The sequence below is a fragment of the Corythoichthys intestinalis genome, chromosome 7 (assembly GCF_030265065.1).
Source record: "Corythoichthys intestinalis isolate RoL2023-P3 chromosome 7, ASM3026506v1, whole genome shotgun sequence".
Lineage (NCBI taxonomy): Eukaryota > Metazoa > Chordata > Actinopteri > Syngnathiformes > Syngnathidae > Corythoichthys > Corythoichthys intestinalis.
Window position 1 is genome coordinate 9,820,262 of NC_080401.1, and position 20,956 is coordinate 9,841,217.

Here is a 20,956-nt window from a genome sequence, read left to right on the forward strand (position 1 = left end):
CTGTAGCGTGAAGAGGACGTCTTCTACCGTACACGTCACAGCGCCCTCCTCCTCAATGCGAGACCGAAGCCGGAAGTCACTCATTTTCCTGGCGCGGGATTCAAAAAAACTAAATAAATATAGCGATCGCTTCCACACACATCCAAGCGGTCCATATCATTCAGGAGCATAAAATACCGCGTGTATTATGAAATAAACATGTTTTTTCGTGTCACAAGCACTTTAAAGTCTGAATGTTCATCAATGGACAGTCAGAGAGGTTGTCTACAAATGGAGAGAGTTTGGCACTGTACCTTCTCTCCCAAGGAGTTGCCGTCCACTAAAGATGACGCCAAGATTTCAGCGAAGAATACTCAGAAGGGTAAACAAGAACCCTTGAGTGTCTGCTAAAGACTTACAGAAATCACTGGCACAGAAAAGAACCATGTAGTGTCTGCTAAAGACTTACAGAAATCACTGGAACAGTCCGTTATCTCTGTGCACACATCAACTATATGTAAAACTATGGCCAAGAATGGTGTTCATGGGAGGACTCCACGGACCAAGCCACTGCTGTTGCCCGTTTAATGTTTGCAAAAAGGCACTTGGACACTCCACAGAAGTTTCGACAAAATATTTTGTGGACTGATGAATCCAAATTTGAATCGTTTGGGAGCGACACCCAACGTCACGTATAGAGGAAAAATGGACAAGCTCACCAACATTAACACCTCATCCCCACTGCAAAGCATGGTGGAGGGAGCATCATGCTTTGGGGCTGTTTTGCTGCCTCAGAGCCTGGACAACTTGCAATCATTAATGGAAGAATGAATGAAAAACTATGTCAGGATTTTTTGCAGAAAAACCTGTGGCTATCTGTCAAACAGTTGGAAGTTAAAAAGAGGATGGATGCTGCAACAAGACAATGATCCAAAACACAGAAGTAAATCAACTTTTGAATGGTTTCAGAAGAACAAAATACACGCAAGTCAAAGTCCAGACTTGAACCCTATTGAGATTCTGTGGCATGGCCTAAAGACAGCGATTCATGTCAGACATCCTAGGAATCTGACTGAACTACAGCATTTTTGTCGAGAAGAATGGGCCAAGATTAGTCCTGATCAATGGGCCAGACTGATCTGCAGCTACAGAAAGTGTCTGGTTGAAGTTATTGCTGCCGAAGGGGTGAGCCACAAAATATTAATTGTGGTGGTTCATTTACTTATTTTCCCCCCTTCTTTCATTGTTTGCATACCATTCTAATTAATATATAGAAGACTATAAATGTTTGGGTGGTTTTAGTTAAAGCTGACAGTTTTTTTTAATCTGTGTGATTTTGACAAAGATCAGATCACATTTGATGGTTATTTTATGCCAAAATGTGAGAAATTCCAAAAGGTTCAGATATTTTTTCATACCACTGTAGTTGCAATATATTTGACTATAAACTGACTTAGGTTGTTGAGTTCTTCCAGTATCAGCATTTGGACTGAATGCCCTAATGAAGACCTCTGTAGATTGATGTCAAATATAACCAAAAAATATAAAAAAGTGACCTAATAGGTTTAGCCATCCAGTAAGTTATTGTTCAGCCTGCCTCGCTCTTCGCCCACAGGTGTTGTATATCATTGAGGAGGATAAAGGTGACGGCTGGACGAGGGCGAGGAAACAGAGTGGGGAAGAGGGCTACGTCCCCACCACCTATGTAGAAATCACCATGGAGAAGAACTGTAAAGGTGCTGTCACATATATCTGAAGCTCCCTTTTTACCATCCTCACCATTTGTGCACTCAAGATAAGTTGATGGAGAACAAAGCCACAAAGTGTCAGTGCTTCTGCATGAACATCAGTCATGCATTTTTTGTTTCATCTTTCTGTCTGTCTTTCACCAACTTTACATTCACTCATCCATTCCCCTGTTGTAGCCGATGCTGCAATGGTGAGTGTCCGTTTCTTTTTGAGAGACTTGCACTGTTTTTAAAACATTTCTCTATGCATGTAAGAGACTGTACATTGCTTTAAATCGATCAAAGTGTTTTAAAGATTTTTTGTGTAATATATTAGAAAACAAACTATTTTTGGTTTGTCTTATTCATGTTTTCTAAATGAGTATATTCGAACTCCTTGATTTTATGCTCTCTGATTTTATCACATAATTTCAAGTTTTTTTCTGATCGGCGTACGTGCGAGTGTGTGTGTTTATAGTAGTTTTTGCTTCATCCGTGCCATCACACCAGATTCTGTCTAATTGCAGTCTTCCTGTCACATTAATGTCTTCATTTGTTATTGGGGCATGATGAAAATCCATTTACAGAGTTTCTTGAGTTTAGATCAGGGGTGTCAAACAGAGAATCCGGCACGATCAGGCAGGTTGCACCTCAGTCATACTGCACGAACAGAATCGCAAGCTTTCATTTGAACATTTCATTTATGCTGTAAAACCAGAGATTTTTAAATTATGCGATCGAGTGCGTGCGCTAATGCAGTTGCCTTACTTTTGTGTTCACAGTCACATTTGTTTATTTTAGGGCTGCAGCTATCGATTACTTAATCAATTAAACCATCAATTAGTTAGTATGAATAATCGAGTCATCGGATTAGGAACATTGAATGCGTTGCAGAATAAATTTTAGGAGATGTAAAACAAAGGCTTGATGACATTGCATATTCAAAAGAGCATTAAATGCTAATACAAAATAAAATTCCCCAGTAATTTTTTCAAACTATGCGGGATTACTCTTTCATTTCACAAGACCAATAAAAAATAAAATACTTGATCTTTGCCTCAAACGGTATAAAAATTTTAATAAATGAGGATCGAAGTACAACAAAAGAGCAATTGGCTAACTTGCATAGCAAAAGCTTAAATGCTATGAAATGGTAACTTTTGTTTTTTACAATGCTCTTAACAAATCGTTCTAACCAATTTTTATGATAAAAAAAGCTGCTAAAAAATACCTCTAAACTAAATTACAAATGCATAAACAATCATATTAGCGCAAACAAAAACGTACAACCTTATGTTTGTTTTAACAGGGAGCAGCTGGATCCAGCCATGTTAGATGAGTTATGTGATATTCACTGTTGCCACTAGAGAGCAGTGTATCCACAACTAAATGCAAACACTTTAAAAACAAACCATTACAACGCCATTCTAATCAAACAAATCCTCAAAGCAGTAACATTTTGTTTGAAGCTTTTTCCAATCGAATGACCCAAGTTAATCTATGAATCGTTGCAGTACTGATACTATTTAATCATATTGTGGTTGAAGTATTTTTTAACATACAGTATATGATTTCAAATCCAATTAAATTTATGAATTTATAAATACCCTAAAATCAACAGGAAATGATCCAAAATGTCTGGGAAGTGACCCGTTAGTAACCTACAATTACACGGAAGTGACTCAGAATTAACTCTTTGACTTCCATTTACAATGATTAATGTCCAGTTCACTTAAACTAAAAAGACTAGCTGTGAATACTCATACTTCAGTGGCATTAAGAGCCGGAAAAGTCCATTTTGACTGTGAGGGGGCATAGAAACGAAATTTATTTGGCTAAAAAATTTAAATGTAGCTTGTGAACTAAATGAGTTTGACATCCCTGGTTTACATCATACACCTGAAGTACTGTGTCATAAGTATGAGTAAATATTAGATTCTTACAAAATTATACATTTCAGGAAAATCTGCTTTACCAAACATATCGATTTAGTCATTCCCCTTAATTTTTGTCCTCCTTAATTTGTCACCCATCAATATAATTGCTTGTTTGATTGAAAATGACAACAGAACCTTTGAAATATGTCTGGAGTGCATAGAAATGCCCTTGCCTCTTCATTAAAAATCAAATGCTTTCAAAACTAACAAATACAAACTTCATAACTACAAATAAGGATGCAGCTTCTTAATATACATCTGTTTGACTGAGCGTATACAGTAGTTCATAGATGTTGGCGCTTGAGCTGACACATGTTTAAAAATTCTAATATACAATATAATTAAGAGGGCGGAATCGTACACTGTGGGGCAGAGCAACTTGCTTATTTAAATTTGGTGCCCTGAAGTGATGATTGCTCTGAGGATAGAAGGGATGGACTTATTTGAGAGGGTGAGGCTTAAAGTTTGTTTTTTAACGTGCGTTATTTTGTGTTTATTTTTCAGGGACCCCAGGGAGCATCATGGAGTGGACGAAATGGGAACGCACTTTCGCTGTTCAGGCTTTATTTCAAGCCGTCGTTCAATCATTGCAACTCAACATGCATTCCGTAGACATTTCAATACTGCACCCCGTGGTCGTATTCCTGGCCGGTAGTTGATTGTTTCATGGGTAAACAACTTCAGGGAATCGGGTGACGTAAAGAAAAAGAAACAAGGCCTCCCATGGAACGCAAGGACACCTCAAAACATTGACGCGGTGAGACAATCTGTTTTGAGATCTCCCCGACGGTCTGCCCGCAAACACACTTCTGCTCTTGAGTAGTCTGCGCGTTCTTTGAGATGAATCCCCCATTAAGAATTGAAATTACATCCCTACAAATTAGCTATGGTGCAGGGACTTAATTCACACGATTTTATTGCTCGTGAAAATGCATGTGAGGCACCTTTGGCCTTGCCTGACGACACACTTATTTTCTTCAGTGATGAGGGTCACTTCCATCTTTCTGCATCTGTAAATAAGCAAAACATGCGCTATTTGAGTCCTGAAAACTCCAGAGAACTTCATCAACTTCCTCTACATGCACTACGTGTACCTTTTTGGTACGTACTATCGCGAGTTGGCAGTATCAGTGACATCTGACCATTATGTCAACATGATCAATGAGTGTTTCCTGCCAACACTGATCCAGATCGACTGCTGCCCAGGAATACGACCACGGGGGGCAATATTGAAATGTCTACGGAATGCACGTTGTGTTGCGACGATTGAGCGACAGCCTGAAGAAAAAATGCCTCAACGGCGAGACCAGGTTCCAGCTTCATCCACTCCATGATGCTCACTGAGGTTCCTGAAAAATAAACACAAAATAAGTAACGCACGTTAAGAACCAAACTTTAAGCCCCACCCTCTCAAATAAGTCTACCCTTACAGTCCTTAAAGCCACCATCGCTTCATGGTGCCAAATTTAAATAAGTAAGTTGCTCTGCCCCGCCCTGTATAGGATTCAAGTTCTGATGCAGTATCTTCACTGTGTTGTTTTCTGTGTAATCTTGTTGGATTTTATTAACTGACTCTCTCCTCTATATGACTGTGCAGGTTCCTGAGGGCTGCAGGGTGGCCAGGTGGTTTGGTTGGCTGGTGGAGGGCTCTCGCTGATTGCTGATTTTTGGTGGTGGGGAGAGAGAGAGGGAAAGAGAAGGGCAAGTTTGCATGTCAGCATGCTCTCACGTCCATAACAGCTTTTAACAGAAGAGCAGGGGAGCTACTAAATAGTAGATGGCAGTAAAACCAAAAGTATTATTATTATTTTAATGATGGTAATAACTGCATGAAGTGGTTACATTTCCCTCAACTGGATTTTAAAAAATAATTGGTGAGGGTAAAGAGTCAGACTGCCAAATTTGCATAGTCTGCTTTCACTAGCCAACAGGAGCCGTTTTTCACAATCTCGGCAGAACACTACAAAACAATGACAGCAAAGGGAATACAGTAGCTTGAATTTTGCATATCTGCTAATTGGGATGTGTGCCAAAGTCCACTAAGTCATAATAACAAACATCTCAGCCCTTACTAATCTCAGGCAAAAATATACAAGGTAGCTAATGTATTTAAACCACCTGCAAGCAAAAATGCTACACTAGTTTGCACCCATTGCTTTTTTTTTTTGTTTTAATTTAAATTGTGTTTTCTAGGGCAACATTTTACCCATTCTGGAAATGAGGACAAAATAATATATTGCAGGCTTAGTAAATTTGACTATGGAGCCCCAAAAGGACATGAAAAAGGAAAAACGAGTGTCGCATGAACATGTGTGTCGTCTGGTGCGCTTGTGTTATTTAGCGCCCACGTTTTAGTATCTGGTGGTAATATCAAGTTTGTACATTAGTATCTGGTGCATGCATACTTTACTGTCTAGTGGGGGTGTAAAAATGAATCGATATGGATTGATGAATCGATTTGTTACGCTAAATTGAAATACAGCAAAACATTTTTATATCATTGTCGTTTAGAATGCAATTTTGATAAAAAGGTTTTCTTTGAAATTTTTGAAATATTTCAGGAAATTGTCTCAAATTAAAATTACTTTGTATGTTTTTTTGCTCCAGGTGAAATGGAACTGATTGTGTTAAATTTGCACATATAGTATTGAATCGATCAAAGGCCCGTGAACTGAATTGAACCATGGCAGATTTTGTAATCATGACAAATATAATATTGTTGTGCAAAATCATATTGTTTCATCATGGAAATGGTGTTTTGCATCCCTACGCTTCCTAGTGCACAGGTATTCTGGTGTACTCGTTTTATTAGCTGGTGAAAACTTGTTAGTATCTGCTGTACACACATTAGTATGTGATGCACGCGTGTTAGTTTCTGTTGCATCTAGCGTTAGCATCTAGTGCGTGCAATGTGGCATCTGGCGCACACATGTTAGTATATGATGCAGAAGTATTAGTATCTGATGCACCCCTTGTTAGCATCTGCTTCACAGGTGTACGCGCATCCACTGCCTGCGCTTTTATATCCGTGTGCTTAGTACTTGGTACACATGCTAGAATGAGGGGTGGGAACCTCTGGGTACCTCAAGATACGATACGAATTGTGCTACAAGGCTCACGATAACGATGATCTCACGATTTGGCAATAAAACAATTATTGAGACATGGGTCAGGAATTGATTCTAGGATATTCGACAATACAACTAATAAACACAAAAACAAGCTCTTTTCATCCCTCTGGTAGGAGTAGGAATGAGTTAATCACTAGTAGACGTCCAGGAGGGGTTGAATTCGCTGCCACCCTCCCACTTCAAACAGATTGGACGTCAATGCCTGTCAGTGGCAGAGTCAATTTTGGGGCATTTCACTTCATTTTCTGTTGATTTTCAGGCACCTGCTTTTTCTTTACGGGTCACTTCCTGTTGACTCGAGCATGTCCCCTCAAAATCAATATGAACCAACCTGTAAATGCCCTAAAATGAACATGGACACTATTTTAATGGAAGATTGTGGTCGCAAACTGTTGGTTCCATTTTTTTTTTTTAATAAGTAAACGACATATTGATTCTTATTGGGAGCATATTGATAAGGCTACAAAGTATCGCAATATATCACCTTTTCAATACAGGTAGTCCCCAGGTTACAACGTACCAGACTTAAGTGATTTCAACTTTACGACGCCGCAGCCTCGTCCGCCATTTTGTCTCGAGTCGTTTTTTTTTTAAGTCACGTAAACAGTACATTATTGTAGGACACCGAGTGACCGCGCTAAATGCTAACGCGAACGCTATGCTAACGCTCCAAATTAGTTTAGTGTGTGATGATCACTCAGCACAGACCTTTAAAGGCTAAAGCAACATGGCATAGCCAAGAAAAGAAAACAAATATTACTAAGCAGCAGCTGACACGTTTCACAACATGAGCACACAGGCTTAAAGCGGAAGTTCAGGATTTTTGACATTAGGCTTAATCTTCGAGTTAGCAGGGGATTAGTTAGTTGGTGGAGTTGATTTCAACAAATTCTGTTTCGTTTGCTTATTCGTTAGTTTCAGGACTCCGGCGTGGCTAAGCTAGCGCGAGTCAATGGCGCCATTATAGGATGACAATAAAAAACAACATATGCACACATGAAAATCATCGATGACCCATGCAATCAATAGTGTTGGCTATGTTTTCAGGATAAAGTTATTAAAACTTACTATTGCATGTCAATAATTGCAGTATGAACAGCAACATTTGTAATCCAGAAGGTCTGCAGAGAAGCTGGGTGGAGTGATATCACATCGTTTTTTGTTTTTTTTTTCCACCGCTGATTTTTTAATGTCGTAGCCAGCAGCAAGTGACCAGTTTATATTTTTCCTCGTTCTTCATAGGGAATTTGTGGAAACTTTCCTTTGCCCGTTTCTTCTTTATGTTTCCACAGCCTCTAAAATCACATTTTGCCCTGTTGCCGCTCGTCAATTAACTCAGCAGACTGATGCTGCATTCGAGGAAGGTGGGAAGTCAGTTTCCAACCTCTCATCTGGAAAAATATCATTAATACTCCTCCACTGTTTGATCGCTTGTGAGAAGTCAGGTTTGCTGGAGGTCAATTATGTCTTTCCAAGGCCAAAATAAAAAACAGCTTGTGTAGATCAACCATCTTTGCTGTTTACATTCGCTTGGAATGCTTTTAAACTGGTACCCTCCGAGCAGGATAAGTTCGACTTCCCACCTTCCTCAAATGCAGCGTGAGAACGAGTGACCGAAGCACTCCTCTTTATTGGGGTCGTATTACGCATCTAAAAAAAAAAGTCCTGCAGAATGAAATGAATTACGACAGTTTGGGGTAACATTGTTTTGGCCACATAGGTGTTTTGAAACAATGATCTGTGACCAGTTTGTTTCGTCTGATCCAGACGAAACAGAATTTGTTGAAATCGGCTCCACCAACTAACTAAACTAGGGCTGTCAAACGATTCAAATTTTTAATCGAGTTAATCACAGCTTTAAAATGGATTCATCGTAATTAATCGCAATTCAAACCATCTATAAAATATGCCATATTTTTCTGTAAATTATTGTTGGCATGGAAAGATAAGACACAAGACGGACATAAACATTCAACATACTGTACATAAGTACTGTATTTGTTTATTATAACAATAAATCCACAAGATGGCATTAACATTATTAACATTCTTTCTGTTAAAGGGATCCACGGATAGAAAGACTTGTAGTTCTCAAAAGATAAATTTGAGCACAAGTTATAGTAGTTTTATATTAAAACCTCTCTTAATGTTCTCGTTTTAATGAAATTTGTAAAACTTTCGATCAAAAAATAAACTAATAGCTCGCCATTGTTCACGTCGCCGAGCGGTACGTCACATGGGCTCCATGCCGTTCTTCCACAGTGTCTTTAACTACGTAAGGTAGTGATTGAAATACACATTAGGGTGTCAATGGCGAGTTTTAAATTAATTAGCGATCAAGCCAAGGCAGTCTGAGTATGTTTTATGTCTATTTTGCATAGCTATTTTATTGGGAATGCCAGTTCTCTTTGCCTTGAGCGCTTTTCTTTTTGTGAACATTATTTTTTTGAGGGATAGGAATATTATTTTTGTTGTGCTTTCACTAAATGATACTGTAGCGACTTAACTGTTCCGCCCAAATGCATGATGGGAAGTTGGGCAACCATGACTGTCAGTGGTTGCTGCAAATGGTATACAGTATGTTCTGCGTTGTGTTCAATTAAGCGTGTTAAGAAAAAGATTGTCTCCTGTCATTCTTCCCCACGTCATTCGCCACAATACTTAAATTTGTTGTAAAAGAGTTGCCAATGGTCCAATGAACACCTGTGTCCAAACCGCATTTCTCTGCCTTTTTGCTCTCAATGTGCTAAAACGGCGTCATTGTAAACTGTTTCAAGCAACGCATGAATGGTTCATTCTGTGCATGCGTTAATTGTGTCAATTTCGACGTGATTCATTAAAAAAAAATAATTACCGCCTGTTACAGTGAGAAATTTGACAGCCATAAACTACACCCCTGCCACCTCAAAGATTAAGCCTAATGTGAAAAATCCTGAACTTCCACTTTAAGCCTGTGTGTGGGGCGACGGAGTGGGATGCAGCACGTCACATGAGTGACATGACCACACACTGCTAAATGCGTTCTAACTACACATACAATAAGAAAATATCAGACATTGTGAATTTATGACTTAAACTATGGCAAATTTTCATCTCGTTCTCGTGTCGTGAGACGATAACTGGCATCCATCTTGTTATGTTTTAGTCACCCAAGACACGTTTTCAGCGCGTCATCTTGACCTCATCGTCCATCATGAAAAAATTGTTTGTTGACGAAAACAACTCTGGTGCTGAGAAAAAAAATAATCAAACATTTGTAAGCAATTACTCACACTGTTACTCATTACTTGAGTATTCGTTTGACCAAATACTTTTTTACTTGTACTTGAGTACATTTTTTAGCTGACTACTTTTACTTGAGTAATATTATTTTGAAGTAATGCTACTCTTACTTTAATACAATTTTTGGCTCCTCTACCGACTTCTGGCCGGGGACGACGTGTATATTGTCACACCTCTAGTTAGTATCTGATCTAATGTTAGTATTTGATGACTACTCATTAGTATCCACTGCGTGCGCATTGGTGTCCACGTCCGATGTGTAAACGTTACTCCTATTTCGTATACTCAAATGGTAGGTACTTTTTTTTTTAATTATGTCTCTTTTGGGGTTCTGTACATTATAGTATTTACTGCCACTAACAATATCAGAGCCACTCTATTCACTCATCCTTTTCACCACCATCATCATCTATGCTCTGTTGGAGATGCCTGCCTGCCTGCCTGAGCCACTCTGCTCCTCATGCCTGCCTTCACATTAAGTTGCATGACTCTAACATGTCCATGTGCATCTCACACACATGATCCAAGGTTCCAACTGTGCGCAAATCTGGTCATATGGACTAAATGATACACGGCTTATTGACATGACATGTTTTCAGCTTGAGTTCTAATGATGTAGGCGTAACATAATATCAGGGTTTCAATTCAGGATGATGGCAGGACTATTATCTACCACCCTCATCTTTACCCACCTCTTCTTCTCCGGTGAGGCGACAAGACATTTTGACCAGCAGGTGGCAGACTTAAACCAGCAAACTACAGCCCTAACTTGAAGGAGGAAAAAAAACCAAGAAAAAGGTGTTCATGATTCTGCTGTTGTTGTTCGTCTACCTGATTACATAAACCATCAGCCCCTCGTCAGCTGCTGGCTCACACCTGGCGGGACCATTAGCTAAATCTTTATTGCTATTTTTGAATGTGATGGCACGAGCACGTGTGCACACATTTTACTGAACAACCAGCAGCATTTTCATGCGTGATGTTCGTTTTCTTTGTATGACTTGTGCATATTAACATCTTTTTTTACGTGCTGTTTGAATGTGTTTCCATAGTGATTGTGCTTCAGTTTTTTCGACTGATAGTTTGACTGACACTCTTCGGAAGACAATAAGGTTTGAACTCGAACCGATGCACTTTGCCCGAAGTACCACAGCATTTGAATTCGATCGAATGAAAGATGAATAGTTCATTGAAGATATGATGAATGACCACTGTGTTGCAATGCAGAACAAAAAGCTTGGGTTTTGTTTTTGTTTTTAATTCCTTAGGTTTATCTACCCTATATATGTATATATATATATATAAACTGTCAAATTTGACTAAATTTTTTAAATCAATTCCTCACTGTTATTCAAAAATGTCTGTCTTTCCTCGGATTCCGTTTTAGTGCAAACTAACAATTGCTCAAAGTAATAATCAGAGGTGGGTAGAGAAGCCAAATTTTTTACTCAAGCGTTACATCGAAATAATATTACTCAAGTAAAAGTAGTCATTCAAAAATTTACTCAATTAAAAATGTATTGGTTGAAAAGAATACTCAAGTGATGAGTAACATTGTGAGTAACTGATTACAATGTCAGTTTTTTTTAATTTTTTTTTTAAGTATACAGTAGTACCTCGACATACGATCGCTTCGACACACGATCTTTTCGACATCGGACATAAATTTTGACATGCTATTTGTTTCTACATCTGACGAAATGCTCGAAGTACGAAAATTCATGACAGCGTTTTCCCGCAAGACACAATACGCCAACTCATAGCAACAACAGGACGTGAAAAGAGAAAGTCAACTGCACTCTTTCACTTTGCCGTCAGCCCCGCGGTGCGTTCAGGTACACCACGCAAAATACACCCGCCACATTAGAGCTCAATTTGTTACATTATTACAGGTATTATTACGTATTATTATTATTCCAATTTTTATTCATAATGTATTTGTTTTGCTCTTTGTAATTGTTTTTGTAATAGTAACAACAGTATTCATTAAGGATTTTGTAAAATAGCGCTGGGCTGGTATGATTAGAAAAATGGATACCACTGCAGATAGTCCGGTTAGAACAATAATGATGCCCGTCCCAAATTAATCAGACCAAAACTTTCTCTTCATCAACACGTTGCCTTTTTATTTTCTTTTTATGAGAACGTAGGTCTTAGCTTTCTTGAGGTGGCCAAAATAGGCATGATCAAAAAAACAACAAATTGCAACTCACCACCAGGAGGATCCAAAACACGTAACATGCAAACAACCTGGCATTTTTAACAGATTTATTGTATGTTTTTGGGCTGTGGAACGAATTAATGGAATTATAATGTATTCTAATGGGAAAATCCTGCTTGACATAAGACCATTTCGACTTACAAACAAGGTTTTGGAACGAATTAACTTCGTATGTAGAGGTACCACTGTACTTATATATTTTTTATTATTATTTTTCCCAGCACAACTTCATCTATATGAACTGTTATTATTATAGTGTACTATAGCCCAGTGGTCCATTCACAAATCTACTCAAGTAAAAGTAAAAAGTATTGTGTGGTAAAACTACTTCAAGAAGTACATTTTTCTCAAAACATCACTCAAGTTAATGTAACAGAGTAAATGTAACGCCCTACTACCCACCTCTGATAATCATAAAATGTGACCATGCCTTAATCTTGTTTTTCTTTCATTTTTATTTATGAAGCTGTGAATTGTGCATGATAATGCTGTCAATGCTACTTAGCCCTATCCATCCACGTAGCCACCTCATTTTAAGAGGGTTGAATTTTAAAGGTGTCTTCTTTAAAATTTAGGCCGCAAAATGCCTATTTTTTGTACTGGGCCCAATAATTAAGTTGAAGCCACAATGCAGATTGAGCTGTAATTACACTCCACCCTGTCTTGTTAACACCCACATCTGCCAAACGACACACTCCCTGTGTATTTATATTTGACAGGGGTAACTAAAACTCAGTTTGGTATTACTTAACTTCCCTTTGTCAGGTTAAAATGATTAATCCCACTGACTCTTGTCCATCTGTTCCTAAATGGGACAGACCGGTCTACTGAATGACAATATCGACAGTCAAGACCAGGGGCGCTGGGAGTCACTCACAGCAGGGGTTGCTGAGGATCTTAGTTCTTTTTTCCCACCCAAAAACAGCCGTTTCGATTCAAATATATCATGCGCCTGCTTTTTCTCCATCCAAGGCATGCACGAAGGCAGTACACACGCATGCTGGATAGTTTGCGTACTACTACTCGGCTACTACAAAGACAGCGTTCTATATCGCCTACAGTGTGTGATGGAGTTTTTGTATTTGAAAATAAAAGCGCCCATGTGTTATAATGCAAATCCCCGCATTGACACACAAACACATTTGTAAACTAAAAGGTCCAATAAGCCTAGGTTAAACATCCACTTTTCACAACACTCAAATAAGTTGCACACAAATATCCACCAGCGCTCTGCACGGTGGCAGCTCAATAGCAACAACAAAGAATATTGTGGCTACAATGCATGCTATTTGAAGTTCTCCTCGCTAGGCACTATTATAAACTATCATAATCATCATTTTCAACCTCAAATTGAATTTTAGAAAATTTCGCTGTATTTGGAAAGGAAACATCGCTAATTCATTTCGCTATTAGAGGTGTAACAATCAGTTAATCGACATCTAATTAATTAGTAAATTAATTAACAACTATTATGACAACCAATTAAGGAGCTTTTTCACCTTAAACTTCTTCTAATTATTAAATACATATAACTTCTCAGTTGTAATTTCATTATATTTCTGATAGGTCAAAAACTGCTTTTGTTTTGGAAAACAATTCACATTTTTGCTAATTTTTGGACATCTTACTGTCTAAACTAGCTTCTTAATAAGGCTGCAATAACTAATCGATTAATAAATTAGTTGCCAACGAATTTGATAATCGATACAGTTGCAGACTTCAGTTAAGTCAGGAAGCTAAAATACAATATTTTTGGAAGGAAATAGTCTTCCATTTTTTTCTTCATTGTTATTTACAACATCCCTAAAAAAGCTTCAAGGTTAAATTGTGAAGGTCATTGAAAAATTTGTCTGATTAATCGTTTAATTAATCGTACGATTCATCGATTATAAAAAATAATCGTTAGTTATAGCCCTATATGCTATTGTTTCAAAAAATTTTTTTATTTATTGATTTATTTTTGACAACAAAAGAATCTACCAAAACATTCACCCCAACACTAGGGGAATGCTGCAGCATCCTCAGCATCCCACTTCCTGCGCCACTGGTCAAGACATTAAAAAAATGCTATCATTCAGTACTAGTTATTCATATAATATTGGTCGATTCCGTATAACACTTTGATGCCTGAATTTACATTTAACATCAAAAAGCATTGGGGTAATACATAAATAAAAATAAGTATTTTATATACATAATTTATAAAAAAAAATTAAACTGAAAAATGCAACAAAAAATGGAAAATCCCAAATCAAAAAAAAAAAAAAAAAAAATCCAGAAATTAATTAAAATTGAGAATACAGTATTAAAGAACAAAAATATATCAAATAAATTAATGAATTCATGCTTTTTTTTTTTTATTTTTTAAACTGAAAAATAAAATATAAATTATATTTGTACATATATGATTGTTAATTTTCTACATTTACTTCTATTTTAATTTGTGTGTGTGTGTGTGATTTTCTGATTTTTAACAGTATTTTCAAATTAATGTTCTATATTTAGTATTTTTTTAATCAATACTACATTTTTATATTCTTATCTATTCCTCCAATGCTATTTCTCGATTCTTCAGCTGGCATTGGCGGTAATAGTTGAACGAATGTTCATTCGCTGCCATCCTCCCACTTCAAATTGATTGGACGTTTACTAGTGACAAACTCATATGAATTCAGAAGGATGATTGGACGCCACGCGATTGGACATCTGTCAATGGCAATGAGAGACTTCAATCTAAAGTCAGGCATCAAGGAGTTAACACTGAGCGGAAATTGCCTTTCAGTCTTCCAATTGCTATGTCCAATCCAGAGTTGGGGCCATCAATTAGTCATCAGGGAAATTGATAAGTTTGTTATTGATGACCAACAAACAGCTTTACAATTTATATACAGTACTTATTGAGAGAGGGAAAAAAAAAAAACGAGAGTAACTGTCAACGTGAGAAATTTGCACATTTGCAAATGGCAGAGGTAATTGAGTTTTTTTCCATAGGGTTTTTGTTTTGTTTTGTTTTGTTGTGTTTTTAAACAATTCTTCCTTTTCCTGAATTGAACATTACCTTCTGTTCTATGATAAGGTACGTACATTGATTCCCGTAATTGAAATATTTTGTTCCCTTAAACCTGTTGGTCAAAAGGTTTTTTTTTATGGTTTTTTTGGTTATGAAAAGTATTGTGCTTACAGTATATATTTACCTAGCCGAGTATCTGTAGACTACATATTTTGCTAATTGCAAAACAAATCAGGTTTTCTAAATATGATCTTAAAAGTTCTTGTACCAACTGTACTATTTTGTAAATTGCTGAAAGTACTGCTACTGTGCAGTAAAAACATTCCAAATCTTTGACTTTTTTCTTTAGTGTAATCATCCTGTTTGTCCTGTAATTGTAAAATCCTTCTCCATGCACGGATAAATGTTCTCTTGACTGTAAAATTTTCTATCGCACTACTCTAAAAAGTCAAGTGTCAGTAATAATAATGCAATTATACACTACGAGAAGTTGCAGATTGTCATGTCCTATTTATACCCTGTGTTTTTACCTTCTTGTATATGTTGTAATAACCGATGGCAGTACATTCCCATTTCATAATCTTATGCACACTTGTCGTTTTCTTTTACACTTTGAATGTTGTCAGACACTTTGTGGACAAAATGCCTTTTTTTAACGTCTAGAATATTGCTGAAATAAAATGAGCGACAATGAAAAGTAGTTTGGGTTTTCCTCTGTACGGTATAAAATCTCTCCAGTGATGCAGTTTCATTTTATTAATTTATGGAGTCATCACACTGTAAAAACACCTCCTTGAAACTAGTTAAATTCCCTTGTTTTCAGTGTAAATCAACTAGGAATAAGGGAAATTATCTACCAGTGCTGCAAGTAAATTTCACTCCGATTTCATGAAATAAAAAATAGCTAGCTGAAAATAAGATGGATTATAAATTATTACTTAATCTTTTATAAAAAGCTTGTTTGTCAGAAATGTTCTTAATTCAATAACATTGTTCAAAACATTTAAAAGCAATTTTTTTCTTATCTAATTAAGGTGAAAAATGACCAACCTTTACAGTAGATCAGTGTTTCCCACCAATGAAAGAGACTGTGGCGGCCTCTCGTTTGGGCCCGCCACAGTCTCGTTTGCGCCCCCCCCCCCCCCCCCGCCGAAAAAAAAAAAAAAAAGATACTAATCACATGCGTCAGTCAGCCGATTACACAGCTGTAGCCCACTCCACTCTACTACCCGCGCGAGTGAGAGCAGCATTTTAGAGTAGTATTTTATTTATTTATTCATTCATTTAAGAGACGCAAGGGGAACGAGTAGGAAGAACGGGAGAACGAGCGAGATAGCGAGAGATAGCGGTCGCATGTCGTAGCAGGCCGCTGTTATTTTGTTATTGTTTTTCTTTATTATTGTTACCACAATCAAGTGGGTAAGCAAATACAGACTTCTCTCCTTCTTCCCCATATCCGGGGCATTACAATAGTTTGGATCGGACTTTTCGGCGAAAGTGAGCGGTTGACGGCCGTCTTGGACGGAAAGCAAACTTGCGCAGAGAGGCGGGGCCCAAAATAAAGCCTTGCTCTATTTTCAGAGCGTTGGTCACAGTAAAGTATTTATTAGTTCAAGCAGAGTAAAATGATACATATTCACGGTACAAGAACGTCGTTTCCGTGTCCATCGATTGGTAAGAAAAGGCTGTTTGTACGAGTGACGTGTGGGCGCTCCCGTCGGGGGGACATTTCGCGTGGAGTGGCTATTTTTCGGCACAACACCGATGCGCCAACTTCAGATAATTACGGCTGACGAAAGTTGGATAAATGCGCCCCCCCCCAATTTCGCGAGCTCTGGGACACTCGAAAAATGACTCTCATACCTCTCCTTGCTAAGTTAATGGTACCTCGATGTGCGTTTGTGTGGAAATTTAGTTCACGAACAACGGGGAAAAAACTATTCACCTTCTCACCGAATCAAGAAAAACTTTACACGGCCATTAGAATTCCCCCAGTCCTGTAAATGGGTCAGTTGACAGAAGGACTGTTATTGTTGTGGTAATGTAGTACTTATGAGGGTCAAATAAAAAGGAGAAAGGAGGGCTACGACGGCGGTCTGAAACCCGCGGCTCTTGGGCCGCATGCGGCTCTTTAGTGCTGCTTCGGAGCTTTTTTTTTTTTTTTTTTTTTTTTTTTAATGGAAAAAGATGGGGGAGGGAAATATATTTTTTGTTTTAATAGGATTTCTAGGAGGACAAACATGATACAAACATTCTTTCAATTCATTAATATTGTAATGAAGTTAAACTTGTGGTGTCATCGTACAACAGAGTAGTCACGTGGTGCGCTATAGGATCCACTGCAGGGAAAATAAACATTTAATCATGAAGGCTAATTATGTATTTCTAGCCAACTTATTCTTTTTATAGTAGGCTAATATAGCTAGTATTGATAATTATAAGGCTTGTACAAGGCTTTTAATTTTTTGCTGCTCCAGACATACTGTATCAGTTTTTTTTTTCCGGGGGGGGGGGGGGGGGGTCAAATATGGCTCTTTCAACAGTTTGGGTTGCCAACCCTGAGTCACTACGAGATGTAAGTCGTACTATTGCTACGAGAAAAAAAGTTGCATTATTACATAGGGTAATGTAGCTGTAATCAGCAACGCATTTTACATACATGTACCGTAGCTGAGAGCTATAACATTAGCCTAGCTAATGAAATATTTCAAATATATCTTTGTTATAGTTCTTCTTGGGGGAAAAAAATAATGAAAAAAAAACAAAAATCGCCGTGGCACGACATGGTGTGGCTGTCCGACGCCGATGCAGCCCACCACCACAGTTTCAAAAAATCCTATGGTCAGAGACCCTCCCACCACAGTCTCCTAAAATCCTGTGGGAAACACTGGTAGATGTATGGACTTAACAAGAATAGTTATATTTACTTAAAGTAAGTGGAATAATCTTACACATTAATCTTTTAACTAGTCATTAACACTCAAAATAAAATGACTAGAACATTTTTCATCCAAATAAAGAAAAAAATTGCTTTCAAATAATGTTTTGAGTAATATTCTTGAATTAAGAACATTTGCAACAAATACCCTTTTTTTAAAAGACTAAATATACACATTTATTGCTATAAAGTTTTTGCAGTGTAAATGAATGTGATGTGATAATTCCTGCATGAAAGGGTTAATTGAAATATCATTTGGAACATGTTGAAATTTATATTTAACTGTACAGTCATGCAAAAAAATTAGGATACCCTATGGAAGACTGTGTTTTCTAACATATTTGGTCATATGGAAATTTAATATCAATTTTAACAATCTTGAGAGATTCAAGTAATAGAACTAAACAATTAAAACAAAAACAAAAAAAAGTTTTTTTTTAACTTTCTGTAAAATGAAATTTTGAATGAATGCAATTTCTGTTGAATAAATTAGGACACCCCCACATTCAATCCTACTTAAAATGTCCCAGGCATTACCCAGTGGTTTGAAGCAGGCTTGCCTTATTTAAATCTCACATTTAGTTTGGTGTGCCCCTGACTGTTGAAGTGAGAGAAAACACCCCAGTGAGATCAAAGGAGCTGTCTGAGGCCTAACAAAAACAGCAGTAACTTCAACCTCTTTTTCCTAATTTTCCCCCACATTTCTTAAATGCAAAACCTAAATTTGAACTATTTAAGAACACTGGAATTATATTAAAATGGAAGCTAATGTAAACATTTACTTTTAATTTTTTCTTTAAATAAGATGTACGTCAAACGTTTCTCCAGTACAATCAATATTTAAATTTAGTCAATCATATCAGCCCAATCTGCAAAATAAAGTTCGCTAGCTTAGATGCTACGAATGCTATGTACGTATTTACACTTCTCTCATAGCAAATCGCTAAACATAACTAAACAAACAGTATCGCCAAACTTAACCACAAATTCCTACACCAACATACATCAACTGAAACAACTTACAGCTTCATGTGGGCCGAACCAGAGCTGTCCCTTAGCCATGTCAGACACGTCGAGAGAGGTCTGCTTCTGTCATAAAATGTAAGAGTTCAAGTCACACCCAACATCGCCACCAGAGGGCATTATTTGACACAATACAATACTTTAAAGAAACCGTCACACATAGGGTTTTGACAGTTGCCGTCATATTTTCGGGATCAGAGCACCGTATCCCGGAACAGCGTTCTGGTGTTCTGCCAAAATGTCGTACATTGGGGAAACGTGCAACATTTGGCGAATTTGAAAACCCAAAGTACTACAGCGTTCTCTCAACTTGTTTTGTTTAGAATAGATGCATAAAGGCAGAACGTACCAGAAAATGCCTTAAGAAAATACTTAAATGTAGTTATATCAAACATAAGCGGATTTTCAGTGGGGGCCACAGGGGCTAGGCCCCCCTTGGTGGGCGGACAGTGTCATTGCATGGAATTGACTTTCCTATACAGTAGTGTATATGGTTTTAAAATTAAGACTTTTCTGGGAAAATATTGTCTATAAAAGTTGTAAAGCAATTAAACAAACAAAAATGAATTTAATGAACAAAAAAAGATATTTTAATGGGTCAAAATGATTTTTCGAACAAATGATTTGACTATCATCTTAGACAGTCATTTGCTTTGCCAAAACCACCTGAGGACCGAAGAGACGAGATGGATATACATAATTTTTTTCAAACCTAAGCTTTCAAAAGCGACAACAACTACTGAGCAAGAACTAAGTATTGAAAATGTGGACCATGAAATGCTAGAGAGCACTATCAAAATGGTGAGCGGCGTTTCAATTTGCCCCACTAAAGATGCTAATTGTACAACAGAGCCACCACCGGTGTCTTGCCAATGTAGTTACCCCCGTCACAAATTGTGTCCGCGGAAGCGCACACACACACATTAGTTATGAGTTATGTCGACTTAAACAATGAATTGAAGCCAGAAAAGAAACATAGTTATATATTTTGGACATTGACGTTTATTAAACTGAAGAAACTCCATACAGGACTTGAATTACAGTAATTACAGTTATAGGTCATCCTATGAGTAAAACAGTGAAACATTGCCTTTTTTACATTCAGTTACGTTACTATTACTATTTTTATATATTATATTATATAATTTTTATATATTTTTATTTATAATTATTGTTACGTTATACGACAGAATTTTCTTTTTTTTTTTTTTTTTTAATGGATGTGCCATGTTTTAAAACCTCATAGATAACTACATCACCAAAGCACAGAAATCGAGCAAATCAGTGCAGCGCATTGGCTCCATCCAGGGGATACAATTTTTGACAAGGGTAACTACATTGGCAAGACACCGGTGGGCGTACCATATTCAATGGATGAGGATCTTGGCGAAAAGTATAGCGAAGCAGCCTGATTTGGAATTCCCCTCAAGAATGATGGGTAACAAAAAACGCTAATTTTCAACTTATTATAAATATTCTTGTAAGTTTTTTTTTTTTTTCTGACACTGTGTTTCGGGGTTATCAACATGTTGTGCCCCCCCGCCCCAAAAGTCAAACTCCGCCTATGATATCAAATAAGGACGGTTTAAATACGCTTGGTGACTAATTTGATCAACTGCTTTAATACTACCACAAAAAAAAAAACACAATGGTTAAAAGTATGAGAGGGTAATACATGCAAAAAGTATTTTTGAGGCAATGAAAAGTT

At 37.3% G+C, this 20,956-nt stretch overlaps 1 protein-coding gene and 1 long non-coding RNA gene across 6 annotated transcripts in view; one reads left to right on the plus strand and one right to left on the minus strand.

Moving 5' to 3' along the window:
* Nucleotides 1–10,506, plus strand: part of fnbp1l (formin binding protein 1-like) — a 102,265-nt gene extending 91,759 nt beyond the window's left edge. For 4 of the 5 annotated variants that reach the window (XM_057841258.1, XM_057841261.1, XM_057841262.1 and 1 more), the window contains one exon: nt 1,595–2,054. In XM_057841258.1, coding sequence (XP_057697241.1) covers nt 1,595–1,735 — 141 coding nt within the window. In that variant the 3' untranslated portion in view covers nt 1,736–2,054. Of the gene's footprint in view, nt 1–1,594; nt 2,055–5,240 lie in introns of those variants that run through there. The other variant, XM_057841259.1, reaches the window with a different exon arrangement.
* LOC130918956 (uncharacterized) lies at nt 4,453–19,312 on the minus strand. The gene is made up of 3 exons (XR_009063862.1): nt 19,249–19,312; nt 4,738–4,992; nt 4,453–4,653 (listed from the first exon to the last, which is right to left on the minus strand). It is a non-coding gene; the product is annotated as an uncharacterized LOC130918956 (long non-coding RNA).
* Between the last annotated feature and the right edge of the window lie 1,644 nt (nt 19,313–20,956).